This window comes from Lissotriton helveticus, chromosome 10 (genome assembly GCF_964261635.1).
Source record: "Lissotriton helveticus chromosome 10, aLisHel1.1, whole genome shotgun sequence".
NCBI classification, from domain to species: Eukaryota; Metazoa; Chordata; class Amphibia; order Caudata; family Salamandridae; genus Lissotriton; species Lissotriton helveticus.
Window position 1 is genome coordinate 296064664 of NC_136071.1, and position 14675 is coordinate 296079338.

The window sequence follows — 14675 nt, forward strand, 5'->3', positions numbered from 1 at the left end:
GACTGCGTTGTAAGCAGGGTTGTTTTTTGTGCAGGAACGGGCACCTTCCTGCACAAAAAGAATCCCCTGAGGGATTTCCCTCTTTCTATGTGTGCTGCAGAACATAGAAAGAGGAAGTAACCAGGAGAAATAAAGACCTTTCTCCTTGTTACGTCTTACCTGGGAAGGTGTAGCATTTTGAGGCATTCCTAGGTTTACCATTGATGGTAAATCTGGGTCTGCGCTGAAATCTATTGGTGGATGCATGGGACCACCCACGATCCACCCATGTAATACCTCCTTGGGGCACTGTAACCTAACCAAGCGATTTGCACTGCATTGTGTTAACCTGGCTTTATCAAGCCATGCAAGGCCACACAAGGTGGCCTTGATAAATCAAACTGAAGAGTTGCGTTGCTCTTGCACCTTGTTGAGTGGTGCAAGGGAGAGGCAACTCCCACATAAATATGCCCCTAGATGTTGCTGATAATTGCAATACTATGATGTAGTTTATGGTGATGATCCTCGATTCAAGTTCACATTGATAACCCTGTTACTACTTCTTTAGATGTATTGATGTACAACTGTTTATGTTCAAAACCAATAACATCTTCAAAAGAAAAACTTATTGAATAACCCCTATAGCATAGATTGCCAGTGCATCATTTTCAGCACAGCATATTTCTTAAACGTGTTTATGTGAATGAAGAAGGTGCACATTGCCGTAGGTAAGTATTCGAATTACAAAATTACATTCAATGATTCATATAATACAGAACGGAAACTTGGATATATAATATAAAAAGTTGATTCCAATTCAGAACAACAAGCTAAGGGCTCGATTAAGATCACGGTTTTCCCGCATCCTCCGGGCCGGCGGAAGCCACCGCCGGCCCGAAGGATGCGGGAAAACCGCTGCGGAGGCACAAAAGACCCACCGCCAAATTAGGATGGCGGTGGGTCTCAAAATCCGTCTGCAGCTTTTCCGCTGCGGTCGCCTTCCGACCGCGGCGGAAAAGCTCTAACATGGCTGGCGGTGTCTATCAGACACCGCCAGCCATATTAGGATGGCGGAAATCATATGCTTTTCCACGGCGGCTTTTACGCCGTGGAAAAGCATACGGACATTGACTTCAGGGGCCCGTTGCGGGCCCCCTTGGTGAAGGGGGGTCGGGGGGTGCACATGGGGGGTACCTATGGTACCCCCCTGCATTTGTATGCAGAAATCGGCAGGCACCGCACAGTGCCTGCCGCTTTCTGCATACAAATGCAATGTCTGAATTTTTTACCATTGCGGCGGGTGCAGCTTGAAGCCGCACCCGCCGCAATGGTAAAAATAGAGGTTGTGACCGCCAGGGTGGCGGTCACATCCTAATTGCACAGGAGGGAACTCCGCAGGCAATGCGGAGGTTCCCTCTACGCTATGGTGGCGGACGGACTCAGGTCTGTCCGCCATCATAATCGGCCCCTAAGTGACAAACTGGTTAGAAAGATATATCATGTGTAGTTTTGGCTATTAAAAATATGAATTGGAATAGAAATTGTACCTTGTTCGGTAGCGATGGCTCCTCATTTCCATCCTGCACACTGTATGCATTATCTGCCGTATGCAAATTATGAGAATCAAAATGTCTCTCAATTCGGGCGTCAAACCTATATGATATAGGGGAAGCCTGAAAATGAAAAGATGGCAGTGTTCAGGATCTTACAAGAAAAGTGGAACTTTCAAAAATAGTTGAGGACGATCATTATGCAGTTTTGGTAACCTGAACGAACAGAAATAGCAAGTCGGAAAATAACTAAAGGTCTACAATGCTCTGGGGATATTTTTCAGTTCCGGCTGCTACCGGATGGGGGGGTGGGGGGTTAATTAGGAAAAAATAAAACACTCACCTTCGAATGGCCGGCCTCCCTTGCGTCCTCTTCCTTCTTTGTTTGACCAGTCGGCCGGCAGCAGTAAGCACCCGGCACACAGGCTCCCCTGAGCCAATCACAATGCTGCAATGCATGGTTGTGATTGGTCTGAGTGCCGTGGTTTGGTGGTCATACGGGAACAGGGAGCCTCTGCATGTTCCTCACCAGGCTGTGTAATACAGCTTGGTAGGGAACATGTAAAGTGCGCATGAACTGTTTGGTCGGCCCAAGAGGGCCGGCCAAATAGTTCATCCCACTTAGGGAGTGCAAACCATTTCTCCTGTGCTCTGGCCAGCCCAAACCCGCTCCACATTGAATAAGGCCTATGCAGTAGGATACGAAAAATGATAATAACAATACGTTATTGTCATTTTATTTTTCCTTTTTGCTAAATGGGGCAACACTCCTCCGCCTCAGCGGAGGAGCCGCCACTGGTATTTTTAAAGAATCTAGTAGGACTGTGTGTAAAGCTGCACATCATTGTTTGAAGACAATATCCCTAATGCCTTGAATAAATAGAATCGAGTGCTCTTCCTGTCCAAAATGAAAGCTTACTCAGGTTATTTTCTCTCTCTAAATGGGGCCCTTAATGTGATTAAGGGCCATATTTAAGGTTTGAGAGACAGAGTACTCCACCACAGAGTACCTTGCCCCCCAAACTCGTAGTCCATCAGTTATATTTAGATTTAGGGAACAACCATGTTTCTGTCAAGAGCTACATCCACTGTTAGAAACCTCTGACCATCCAACCTTTTTGCATGTTCAGGACTGCCAGTGAAAGCCTGGCGGTCCCGAACAGAAACAGAAATTAATTACCGTCACATGCTGGGATAAAACTCCCAGTGTGATAAGAACATATTTTTTTTTAAAAGAACTACAGGTTGGGGAGTTAGTTTTAGAAAAAACAAAAAACGTTACAGTGTGTGCATTCAAATTGAAGATCACACCCAAGCAGCAAGGCTTCAGTGCCTACAGTGGAGCCATCAGCATGGCAGCTTCTCCACTGAAGGACCAGAGATCTTGTCCTGCCTGGCAGAGAACTCTAAATATGGCAGGAGTAACCCAGGGAAGCTATGTACATCCCTCCACTGACCTGGTGCTGCGAAGTACAATCTGTCAAATTATAAATGAGGCCTAAATATTTGCAGTATTACATGGAATTAACAGTGGAAAAGGTGGTCACCTATGTAAATAATGATATTAAAAGCTATAGGTGAGCTACAATTCGCTCCCTAACAAGTATCATAAGTGGGAAACATAATTTCTTATACCTTCGAAGGCATACCCAGTGGAATGGTGATGTGAGGAAAAAAACTATTATACTCTATGTAGCTCATTTCAAACCAATGACCATGACACCAGCTATTAGTTACAAATACATGGTAGTCTTAGACGGACCATAATAAAGCAATGCTCTCCTGTTCTGAGATATTGTATAATTTTGAGGGGATGAGAAGGTTTGTTTACAGGATACATTTCTGTTTGAGACACTGGCTGCTAGGTCCTTACAACTGGAAAGGGAACAGGTGGGAAGAGGAGATGGGGAAGGATGAGGGTAACCATGGTTATAGCCAGTTTGGAAAAATATATATGAGCTATTCATGAAATCGTTGATTTAGTAAAGAGATTGAGGCCTAGTTGACTGAATTCACCCCGTGGTATATTGTAAAGACTTTGGGACTTATTTCGACTTTGGACGATGTGTGAATTCTCCAAAAAGTGGCAGAAATCCTATCTGCCCTGATTTGGCAGCTATCTCTCATAAACTAACTTCCAATGAGGTCCTTTCTATTTGTTTATTTAATTCCATGCTAGCTTTTGCAGGAATGTGTGATCAAGTCTGGACTACACGCAGCTATAGTTTTCTCAGCAGGCCCATGGTGAATACAAATCTCAATAAAGTACATAGATACAGACGTATGTAGTGGGGATTTAGGCTGCCATAGTTACTGCATCATACATATCAACATTTTAAAACTGGAAAGTGAGAGGTTTTGAAACAAAATCGGAGAATGTATTTTTCCCATAGACTTATATTGAAGGAGAGGCACTTTTAGGCTGGAGGCAACTAAAAGCCAATTTTGCCTTAAAAAATTAAGGGTCTCCCTCCTGAATTGATCCCTTAAATTGCCATCAACATTTTTCTCTGCCCACCACAGAATACAGAATGGGTCAGTGGGTCAGTCCACTTCCACCATTGGTTCTCCTCACTGCAAATTAAGCATTTTGTCTTGTGTAAATGTGAACATCCATTAACAGATTAGTGCAATTTAATCCCAGGGCTCATAGACAAATCTCTCCCTGTAGTGACTTTTTTCATTTTGACTTTGATATTTGTTTTTGGCTTTACCAGTGCTTTTGTTTTCCCACACACTGATACACCGCTCACTTCAGTTTTACTGTTTTTAAGGCGCTGATTTCCCCAAAGGCACTGGTTGGCGGTTCCATGTTAAAATATCAATTGCAAAAATGTTGTTGAAAAAAATATCGATGTAGAAATATTGATTGCAAAAATATCAAATTCCTATAGTTAAACAGGTAAGTACACTAAAAGTGGGGGAGAGTAGATTGGGTTCAAGGGAGGAAGAATACCCAATGGTATGTCAGGCCCCAGAGCACGATGGACAACTAAACTTTTGTGCCACTCTCCTGTGTATCACCTTTTACTTTATAAATGCCTCTTTAGTTTTTTGAGGCATTATCCAATTATAAAACATGCCGATTGAAAGGTAAAAGATAGCCATCAATGCTTTGTTTTAATATTTTATTAACAGTTATATTCCATAAAGTTTTGCAAACTGTAGTTCTGTTTTCTGAATCTGTTCCTGCATTTATGTTGCTTGTTTCTTCATGTTTTCTTGCTTTAGAGAGCTGCTGAGCCATGTCTTCAGCTTTTCAACAGTCTTGTCCAGACGTGTTAGTAGATTTCTTTACTTACATTGTAGTGTATTTATTTAATATTTCTATTAAGTTGACAGCTTGCTGTTTAATGTGCCTTGCATGTTGGAAACCAATGCTAAATGTATGCCAAACCATTAAAACATTGTTGCCTGTGCGTGCACAAGCACTGCAACCATCTTTCGATAGCTTACCATACTATATCTTTGTTTTATGCTCAAACATGGTCACAGATTACATAATAACATGGTGGTTATCCTGGAATAGTAAACCAATAACATAGTATGCAGACCTATTCCAAGATGGCTTTTCAAGCTTTCACAAGCATTGGGAAAGTCAGTAGCTGGACCATGTGTTGCCACATTAAAGGCCAGACCTATTGTTTTTGCTTATTACTGATTTTATTCATAACTTCAGTATCAGGTGAATTTGCAGCATTTCTACTACCAATGGGTCAAATCAAGCAATATATATAAAAACAAATAAACGTTTAAAATCGTATTAGAACTAAAAGTAAATATAAGTAACAATGCCTCGTGATTTGTATTGAAGCCCCACTGAAATAAATGTTTGTGATTGAGCCTAACCCAGCCTGCTCTGCAGCCAACTATCCTGATCCCTACCCATGTCACCCTCACGTGGAGAGCAGATCTATCACATTTTTATAGAAACTTCCCTGCAGTTTCTGGCTTTGGGTTCCAGGGCTCACTGTTCTTCTAATAAATAATAAGGCTTTATGAGTCTGTCGCTTCCTGTTATGGGGCAGCTTCTGGCCAGCCAAGAGCTGCAAGCTACTCCCAGTTGCATGTTGCTAGGTGATACCTGGGTGTCACGAATCCGATGAATTACGGACTGTGTTACCTTTTGAGGCTGCCAAAACACTCAATCATGTCATCTCGCCTCTTATACAAGAGGAACCGGGGCCCTTTAACCAAAACCTTCCGGAGGAATCCCCGGAGGTGTGGTCCATGATGTCATCAGGAACCAGCCAATCAGAAGAGCCCCCAAGCGCAACAACAAGGGCGGGCTTTCTGACGAAGGCGGAAGCGGTGTTCCCCAGAGGAGAGGAAGAGCTTGTGGCTTGGATGGCAGAGAACAGGACAGGAACATATCCCGAGTCGGTACAAAAGGGGGTGGTGATGAACAGAGCATCTAAACCAATCAAACACTCACACCCAGTCAAAAGATCTGGGTTTGATCCATCACGTTCTTTAGCCCACTCTGCCACCCCAGTTCAGACATGGTCATATGCAAATCAGTCTGACCCTGTGCCTCATGGGAACAGTCTAGCCCGAACTGCCAAGCCATGCCTTCCCTGGAACGGAAACAAGCTTCCGAGGACCGGTTTCTGGCATTACAGTCGTCTTCAGCCCGGCTTGCTTGAATCCAGTGGCAAAGTGAGCAAGGGACTCACGTCTGAGCATACCCTGCCACACTTATGGCGGCCAAAAGCAGTACAAAAGGGGGTGGTGATGGACGGCGCATCTGAACCAATCAAACACTCACACCCAGTCAAAAGATCTGGGTTTGATCCATCACCGTTCTTTAGCCCACTCTGCCACCCCAGTTCAGACATGGCCATATGCAAATCAGTCTGACCCTGTGCCTCATGGGAACAGTCCAGCCCGAACTGCCAAGCCATGCCTTCCCTGGACCGGAAACAAGCTTCCGAGGACCGGTTTCTGTCATTACAGCCGTCTTCAGCCCGGCTTGCTTCAATCCAGTGGCAAAGTGAGCAAGGGACTCACGTCTGAGCATACCCTGCCACACTTATGGCGGCCAAAAGCGGTACAAAAGGGGTTGGTGATGGACGGAGCATCTGAACCAATCAAACACTCACACCCAGTCAAAAGATCTGGGTTTGATCCATCACCGTTCTTTAGCCCACTCTGCCACCCCAGTTCAGACATGGCCATCTGCAAATCAGTCTGACCCTGTGCCTCATGGGAACAGTCCAGCCCGAACTGCCAAGCCATGCCTTCCCTGGAATGGAAACAAGCTTCCGAGGACTGGTTTCTGGCATTACAGCCGTCTTCAGCCCAAGTCGAACAGAGCGGTCCCAGGAGAAGGCACCAAGACAAGAGACACCCTATCCCTTGCTAAAGAAAGCACTCTTCCCCAATGACTGATTCCAATTTATTTATTTTTTCTCTCTTTTGATACCACCGGCAATACCATCTCCTGAGAAGCGGGCAAGACCTATTATTAACCACAAGTCCAGGAGAAGCCCTGGTGAAAACGGGACCATACGATTTCACAAGCTTGTCCTTTTCCCCAACCGGACGTTTTGTTGTTGTTTTATTTTGTCTTGAAATACCAATAAATACCCTGAATCCTGTTTCTTTCTTCCGCAATTTCCTTCAGGTTATCTCTGGCCTAATAGCGATCCCACTTTGTGACACCGGCTAAGTGAAGAATCCATCACCTAATAAATGTCCTGGGGCTCTTCAAAGTGCAGGCCTGCCTATCTTTCACAGCTGCTTTTTCATGAAATGCTCTGCCAGCCACTTTTGCAGTGTCCCCCGTGCTTGGGTACGTGGGCTGCCAGAGCCATGCAAGTTCATGCAGTTGCAGGGTGCGGTGTGGAGTGAGACACCCTGAGCTGTTGGCAATGCAGGTTTCAAGGTATCACCACACAAAGACAGAACCATGTAAGAGTAGGTTTCAGCATGGCATCTTGACTTCCTCATGAAAGTATGGTGTAAAAGAACAGAAACAAGCACACCACAAAAGCAGATCATCCCATCACCCATGGGACATAACTCAAAAGTATCATCCACAAGAAGTCTGCCCATTGGTTTGGAGATGGAATCATCATGTCCAATGGCAAGCACGGGACCCAGATCTTGGCACACCCATCCCACATGGGGGCCTATTCCGATGTCAGATGGACTCAGGTCCGTCCGACATCATTCAGGAGCCGTAACCGACCGACCTGCTGTCGTCGGTTATGGCCCTGCTAATACGATGCGACTGTACTCGTATACTTCACAATGCAGGCATGCATTCTTAGCGGAATGCATGTCTGCATTGCGAAAAGCAGGGGTGCAGTTCATCCCTGCACCCTGTGGCCGGCACCCCAAGCTGCCTGCCATCGGGTGCAGGGATCGACAGAGGGGCACCATAGGTGTCCCCAGGTCGCCATTTGGTGGCCTCGCACCCATGGTGGCCCTGCTGGGGGCCCCCAGAAACAGTTTCCGACTGCCTTTTTATGCTGGAAACACCGGCACGAAAAGGCAGTGAAAAACCGCCATCATACTCCCTCGGTTGTAAAGAGGTGACTGGGTAGTACTGAAGGATTTCCGGAAGGCAGACAGGCTCTCCGAGCCCTTCGTAAGCCATCCGGAAATCCGAGTCGGATTCCATTCCGACCGAGGCCATCAGAATGGTTTGGTCAGAATGGAATCCAGCCGGCACACACCGATGCCGTTGGAAGGGCATCCGACTGACCGGAATCGGAATCGGCCTCATGGAATGAATGAGATCAATTATTGCTGAACACGTGTAGATATTGACATAACTTTATGACATACTTTTGGAAACCCCTTTATTTTACACCTTTGGTGAATAGCAGTTGTGCCATTGGTCCCATACAAACCAGAACCCGGTAACAAGACAGTGATTTAATGCGATTATTTTTTCAAACTACGGAGCATATTATCAAGAATGGCATTGAAAATTATCACCGGTTTAGCGGCAGAAAACTGCTGCTAAAACGGCGATAATGGGCTTGATAAAATTCCCTTGAGAATTCCAATAGAAGTGCATGTTCTGGTGTCAATATGGGCTTCTATTTGGAATTCTTTAAGGCATACTATCAAGCCTATTATTGCCGCTTTACCGGCAGTTTTCTGCCGCTAACCCAGCGATAATTTTAACGCCGTTCTTGATAATATGCCCCTTCGTATTTTAGAACGTGAATAAATACTTAGAATCCAAGCAACATAAATAGGGTTCTCATCAATGATTGGCAGTGGACTCCCATTTTGGACATATTATTGTATTTTGGATTTTTATTCGTTGCCTGATTGGACCATTCACAATATATGTTTTTCTTTGTTAAAAAAAACATGCATAACATAATAAAGGCAATTCGTACTCCAAACACTCCAAAGCTATGGGAGCTATCAATGCTTCAAGGTCAGAAACTCTGATCAGGCAGGGGCACTTTTGCAAAAAGCCACCCCAGAAACTGGCCAACAGAGCATATGAGCCAAACATAAAATGGAGCAACCAAATCACCAATATTGCCAAAACTAATTAAACCTTCGCCAAGAAACTGATCAACTGTACAAGCAGTTCCACACATTGCCTTGACAAAGAATACCACAGCAGGGCACAAGTCAACAAACAACCAAGACTTTCTTCCCTACATTCTCAACACCAAAATAGCTGGTCCGATTCATAAAAGTAATCTGAGACAAAATCCTAACTTTACGTCTTTCGGTATTCACAAAGTGCATTTTGGAGTAACTTTACTACTCCTAAATGCACTTTGTGAATACCGAAAGTCATAAAGGTAGGATTTTGTCTCAGATTACTTTTGTGAATCGGGAGCACAATAGTCCAGGAAAAATAATAATTTGGGAGGTTGTCGAGTAGATATGTAAGCGAACCATCAGATCAGATAAGAGAATATTTGATTGTTTCAGTTAATTAAAACCATATACAATGTATGAAAAATTAAAAAAAGGCATGAAGTTAAAATACTGACACTACGTCCATAATTTAAAACGTTAAAAAAGCATACAAACTCCTTCCTTTTGTTCCAATTTTCCGCTGGTTTAAGTAATCAAAAGTTAACTTTCCTATCTCCCATTTGTCACAGATAAAAAATCTTGTCATCTGTCCCATGCTTTGGTGAAGTGGCTCTACAACAGAATCAAGTTGCCTCACGTATTGTTCTTATCCTATCCCTTCAGTATTAGAAAGACTGTTTCAGTAGATTCTTATGAATGTCTAATAACTCAGGCTGTAAGGAGGGTATGTGTTACAGTGTTTCCATCCCCGAGCTGCAAAGTCGGCACATGCCATTAGTTGTGAAGAGTTGTTTCATCATGAGTCAAACTCATAAAAAGGTAGATAGAGGATTCTGAAGTGTAAGAAGGATGTTATTGACTTTGTGTTCAAGTTAAAATCTAAAGGCCTTATTAAGAGTTTTGAGGTCCGGCCGCCATAGGTCTGCGCCTACCCCAGGCAACAGCCCAAGGTGCTAGTGGTCCAAAGACCGCCGTATTACGATTTGACCACAGGTATGGGAGCAGGCATCTTGTAGCAGCAGTGAGTATTTTATTACACATATATTGATGCCTCTGTGTGCATTTTGACTGCACATGTGTAGAATGAACACATATGCATGATATATGTTGGAAAAACGATATACTCATTACCCTGGTTCAGCCCATATGTGGACAGTCCTGGCAATGGGTATATAGTTTGAAATGGACTCAACTGAAGATAGCTACAAACAGAGTGTTAATCCTCTGGGTGAAAATCCTGCTGTGAAGGGGGGACCCGGAGAAAGGTTTTCACATCCTCATCTTCCTTGAAGAAGGAGAAAGGGATGAGTTCCCACCCTAAATCCTTCACCTCTGCCACCTTAAAGCAGGTGATCAGACCACTGCGGTCTGCTCATGAAACAGGCAACTTGTATTATGGATGGCAGTGCAGCTCCCCTGTAGCGCTCTGTGGTAGTTGCCTTTCCCTGACTGCGAACCCAGTGGTCTGGGCAGTCCAGTGGCAATCTTCCCAAAGCCGATCCGCCCAACTCCTAATACGGTGGTTGGACCGCCAAGCTCACAGCAATTGGCCCGCCACCGCTGATACTGTGGTCCACGGGACTGCCAAACTCACAATAAGGTCCTAATTATGGTTGTCGCTATGTCGAATAAGACTCCAGAATATACCTAGAGTTTTGGTATATCAATGCCCTCTCGATGTCTGAAGGGCAACTAGTTGTTTAAATGTTCTGCTTTAACAATAGCTTCTGAGTAGGTTTTGTCATTCTGTGCAATCCATTTATGGTTGCTAGATTATGCTTGGTCATGAAATCCTCAACACAAGGGTCTGCCACTGATGCTTCACCATGTTGTTTCAACAGTTTTTTGTTAATATAAAATCTTATGGTGCTATTAGTCGCCCCTTGTCTGACTATACAATAGCTGATGCAGTTAATTGTAATCCGAGCTGTAATCAACATTAGTCTCAGCTCTAGTCTTATTAGATTTTGTGATGTAGCTTTTCGCAGATTAATTATCTTCCTTTTCCTGCCCATAATCAATTTTTCTGCTCTCCTGATGGTTTGACATTTTTATCATTCCGCCCATCATGGCCCTAAGTGGGAAGGGTATGCCAAGACGTGGGTCCCATGCTGACTGTGCCACTGGTTTCAAGCTAGCCTGGCTGATGAGGGTTGATATCCTGAAACCGGTCCCACGATAATTGCTTCAGGTCCAGGGAGTACCTCGCTTGTCAGTTTGCACTAGACTGTTCTCATGGGGAGCAGGGTCAAGATTGATTTGCATTGGCTGGGTCCAAACAGGGGTAGCATGGTGAGCAAATAAATAATGTATTTAACCCAGATCTGTCATTGGGTGTGAATTTTTGATCTGTTCAGCATTCTGTCCATCATCGTTTTGTATTGCTATAGTTGCCTTAAGTGGAAAGGGTATGCCAAGACATGGGTTCTGTGCTCACTGTGCCACTGGACACAAGCTAGCCTGACTGATGAGGGTTGATACCTCAAAGCCAGTCCCAGAATGCTTGTTTATGGTCCATGGATGACCTAGTTTGGCAGTTCGGGCTGGACTGTTCCCAAAGGGAGCAGGGTCAAGGCTGATTTGCATATGGCTTGGTCCAACCTGGGGTGTGCATGGTGAGCAAGAAAATGATTGCTTTAACCCAGATCTATGACTGATGTGAATGTTTGATATGTTCAGCATTCAGTCCATCCTCTTTTTGTGTTGCGAGAGTTGCTCTAATTTGAAGGGGCATGCCCAGACGTGAGCCCCGAGCTCACTGTGCCAATGGATTAAAGTTAGCCTGCCAGATGAGGGGTGATACACCAAAAATGGTCCCAGGTTGCGTGTTTCCAGTCCAAGGCGTACCTGGCTTGGCAGTTCGGGCTGGACTGTTCCCATGGGTAGCAAGGTCAAGACTGATTTGCATATGGCTTGGTTCAAACCAGGGTGGCATGGTGAGCCAAAAAACAATGGATTTAGCCCCGATCTGTGACTGAGGTGAACACTTGAGATGTTCAGCATTATGTCCATCATCTTTTTGTCTTGCCATAGCCGCCCTAAGTTGAAAGGGTATGCCCTGATGTGGGTCCTGTGCTTATCACGATTGCCAATCCCTGGGGGGACGGCAAACTACAAATATGGCCGATGTACAGGGGCACACATGCACGGTGGCCAGCTATACAGTTCATAACGCAGCCATTCCGAAGCAGTGATGCTTCGCATTACTGTTTCGGGAGACGTTTGGTTACCTCCTGGGTCTTAACTTCACTTCCGGGGCATCGGGATGCTTGTCCGCGTCCTGCTTCGTTGCGGTGTTGTTTCCCTTACCGGTCCTCCTCATCTTGGTGTTCTTTTTTCGGGTGCCTCCTCCACTTGGTGGACACCGTTGTCTCCGCTACCTACAAAAAACAGAGAGAAAGACAGCTGCATTACTATAGCAAGACAGTAACAGCGCTTTGCACTGACATTTATGTCTTATTTCTTGCCCCATGAAAATACTTATCTGATCCTGTGTTCCTGATGGATCACTGTTAAATTATCGATCACAAAAACACCGACGTACAAGAATATATTGAGGTGAAAATATCGTATACAAAAATATCGCCATCCTATACATAAACAAGTTTTTACAAATATCGATATTTAATTATCACCTTAATAAATATTGTGAACAAAAATATAGACTACAAACATATCAAAAACAAAAATATCAACATTTTTAAATTGAACAGACACACAACAAAAATATCGATAACACTAATCGACTTACAAATATATTTATAACTTATACAAAAAATATCGATAATACTATTCAACATTAAATAAACACTCCTTGCAACTATATAATAATTTAACATATTAAAACAAATAATATTTAATAATACCAACATATATAAAGAGAATATATATTTAAAATAAATATAAAACAATTATAAAAATGTAAATAAATATATACATTCTCAAAAAAATATATACTCACTAAAACATATTTATTCACATATACATATCATATTTACCAATTATATATTATAAAATAAAATTATTAACCACTATTTTTAAATATCTAAAACAAAAGATATATTATAAACACCTACCAAACAACACATATAATTACCTGATTAAAAAGTAACTGTTACCAAATTCCAAAAACGTATCTCAACCAAACAATTTAAACTAAAAGACCACAAACCAATTACCTAACTTAAAGAAAATTACCGTTTATTGGCCAAACACAGCAGAAGAGTGTTACTTTGCTGGAGAGAGAGAAAAAGAAGATCCACAAAAACTACTATAACAGATTATACAACAACACAGGTAAGAAAAAGCATTTTTTAATTAACATAAATGCCTCAACATCCTTAACTTACCTCCCTAAATTATTTAAATGTTCTCTTAATTTAAATTAAAACTAATCTTCCTAACAACAGCAACAAACAATGCAAATGTGATTAAGTACCTTATCGAACTCTACATGATAAAAAACATAAACTATTAAAAAACAAACTTTACCTAGAATAAAATAAAATAGTCTAATTTTGTTACATGCTTAAATATATAAAACAACACTCATGTTTCATCACAGCTTCAACAAATTGCACCTACCAAAGAACATCCACCAAATTAATGTCATCTACTACAAAAGTAAGTATACTTACACTGTAAATAAATTATTAAAACAAAGAAACTAAAAATAATATCCAATATAATTAACAAAAACAATTTTCTACCCCATCTACAGAAATTACAACTGTGAAACTCAAAAACAACAAATAAAGCCATCAACAAAACAGAAAGAATAATGTAAGTATTTTCTTAAATTACTAATAAAACAAACAAATTTATATATAAACAAAGCATATTTACTCAACACATATGTATATGTCGTCGCAGATATACCCTAGAAATGGCTGAAGGAGCAAGCTTTATTACATCGCAAAAGGGAACATTAATGCTTAGCGACATGGGTTATACCTACACCCAAGAAAAGGTGAAAGATAACAAAACACATTGGAAATGTAGCAAATACTATTCAACTGCATGTTATGGTCGAGCTACAACTATAGATAACAAAGTTGTGAATGTGAGAGAGCACAACCACCTACCCAATGTGACAGAATTAGAAGTAAGGGAAGCCTAAGAAACAATTTGAGAAGCAAGCACAGCCTCCCAACAGACAAGCATGGAAATGTGTTGACAAAAGTACCAGAACATGTCACAGGACAATTGCCCTCTAGACCCAACCTAAAATGATTAATAGCCAAAACTAAAAGAGAGTCGGATCCAATTCCACCCACCCCCCAAACCTTTCTAGAAATAGAAATACTACCTGAATATACTATTACCCACAAAGGGGACACATTCTTGATGTATGACAAGCAAAGTAATGATAAAATAATTTTTGTTTTTGCAACTAATAATAACTTGCAAAAATTGAAACACTGTGAAACATGGATGGTGGACAGAACTTTTAAAGTGTGCCCAAAACCATTTTACCAACTTTACACCATTGATGGCGAATTTCAGGAAACCAATATTCCCTTCATTTATGCATTGCTGCCAAATAAAAATAATCCCACATATGTTGAACTATTAACGACAATAATAGAACTAACTGGTAATTATTATCCCCAAAGGATAATAATA

General features: G+C 42.4%; 1 protein-coding gene across 1 annotated transcript in view; it reads right to left on the bottom strand.

Annotated features, from left to right (window-relative positions):
- The window catches only part of LOC144784001 (uncharacterized), a 1599281-nt gene that overhangs the window by 415636 nt on the left and 1168970 nt on the right, over positions 1-14675 (bottom strand). Inside the window, exon 23 of the mRNA XM_078662713.1 lies at positions 1527-1652. Coding sequence (XP_078518839.1) covers positions 1527-1652 — 126 coding nt within the window. The remainder of the gene's footprint in view (positions 1-1526; positions 1653-14675) is intronic.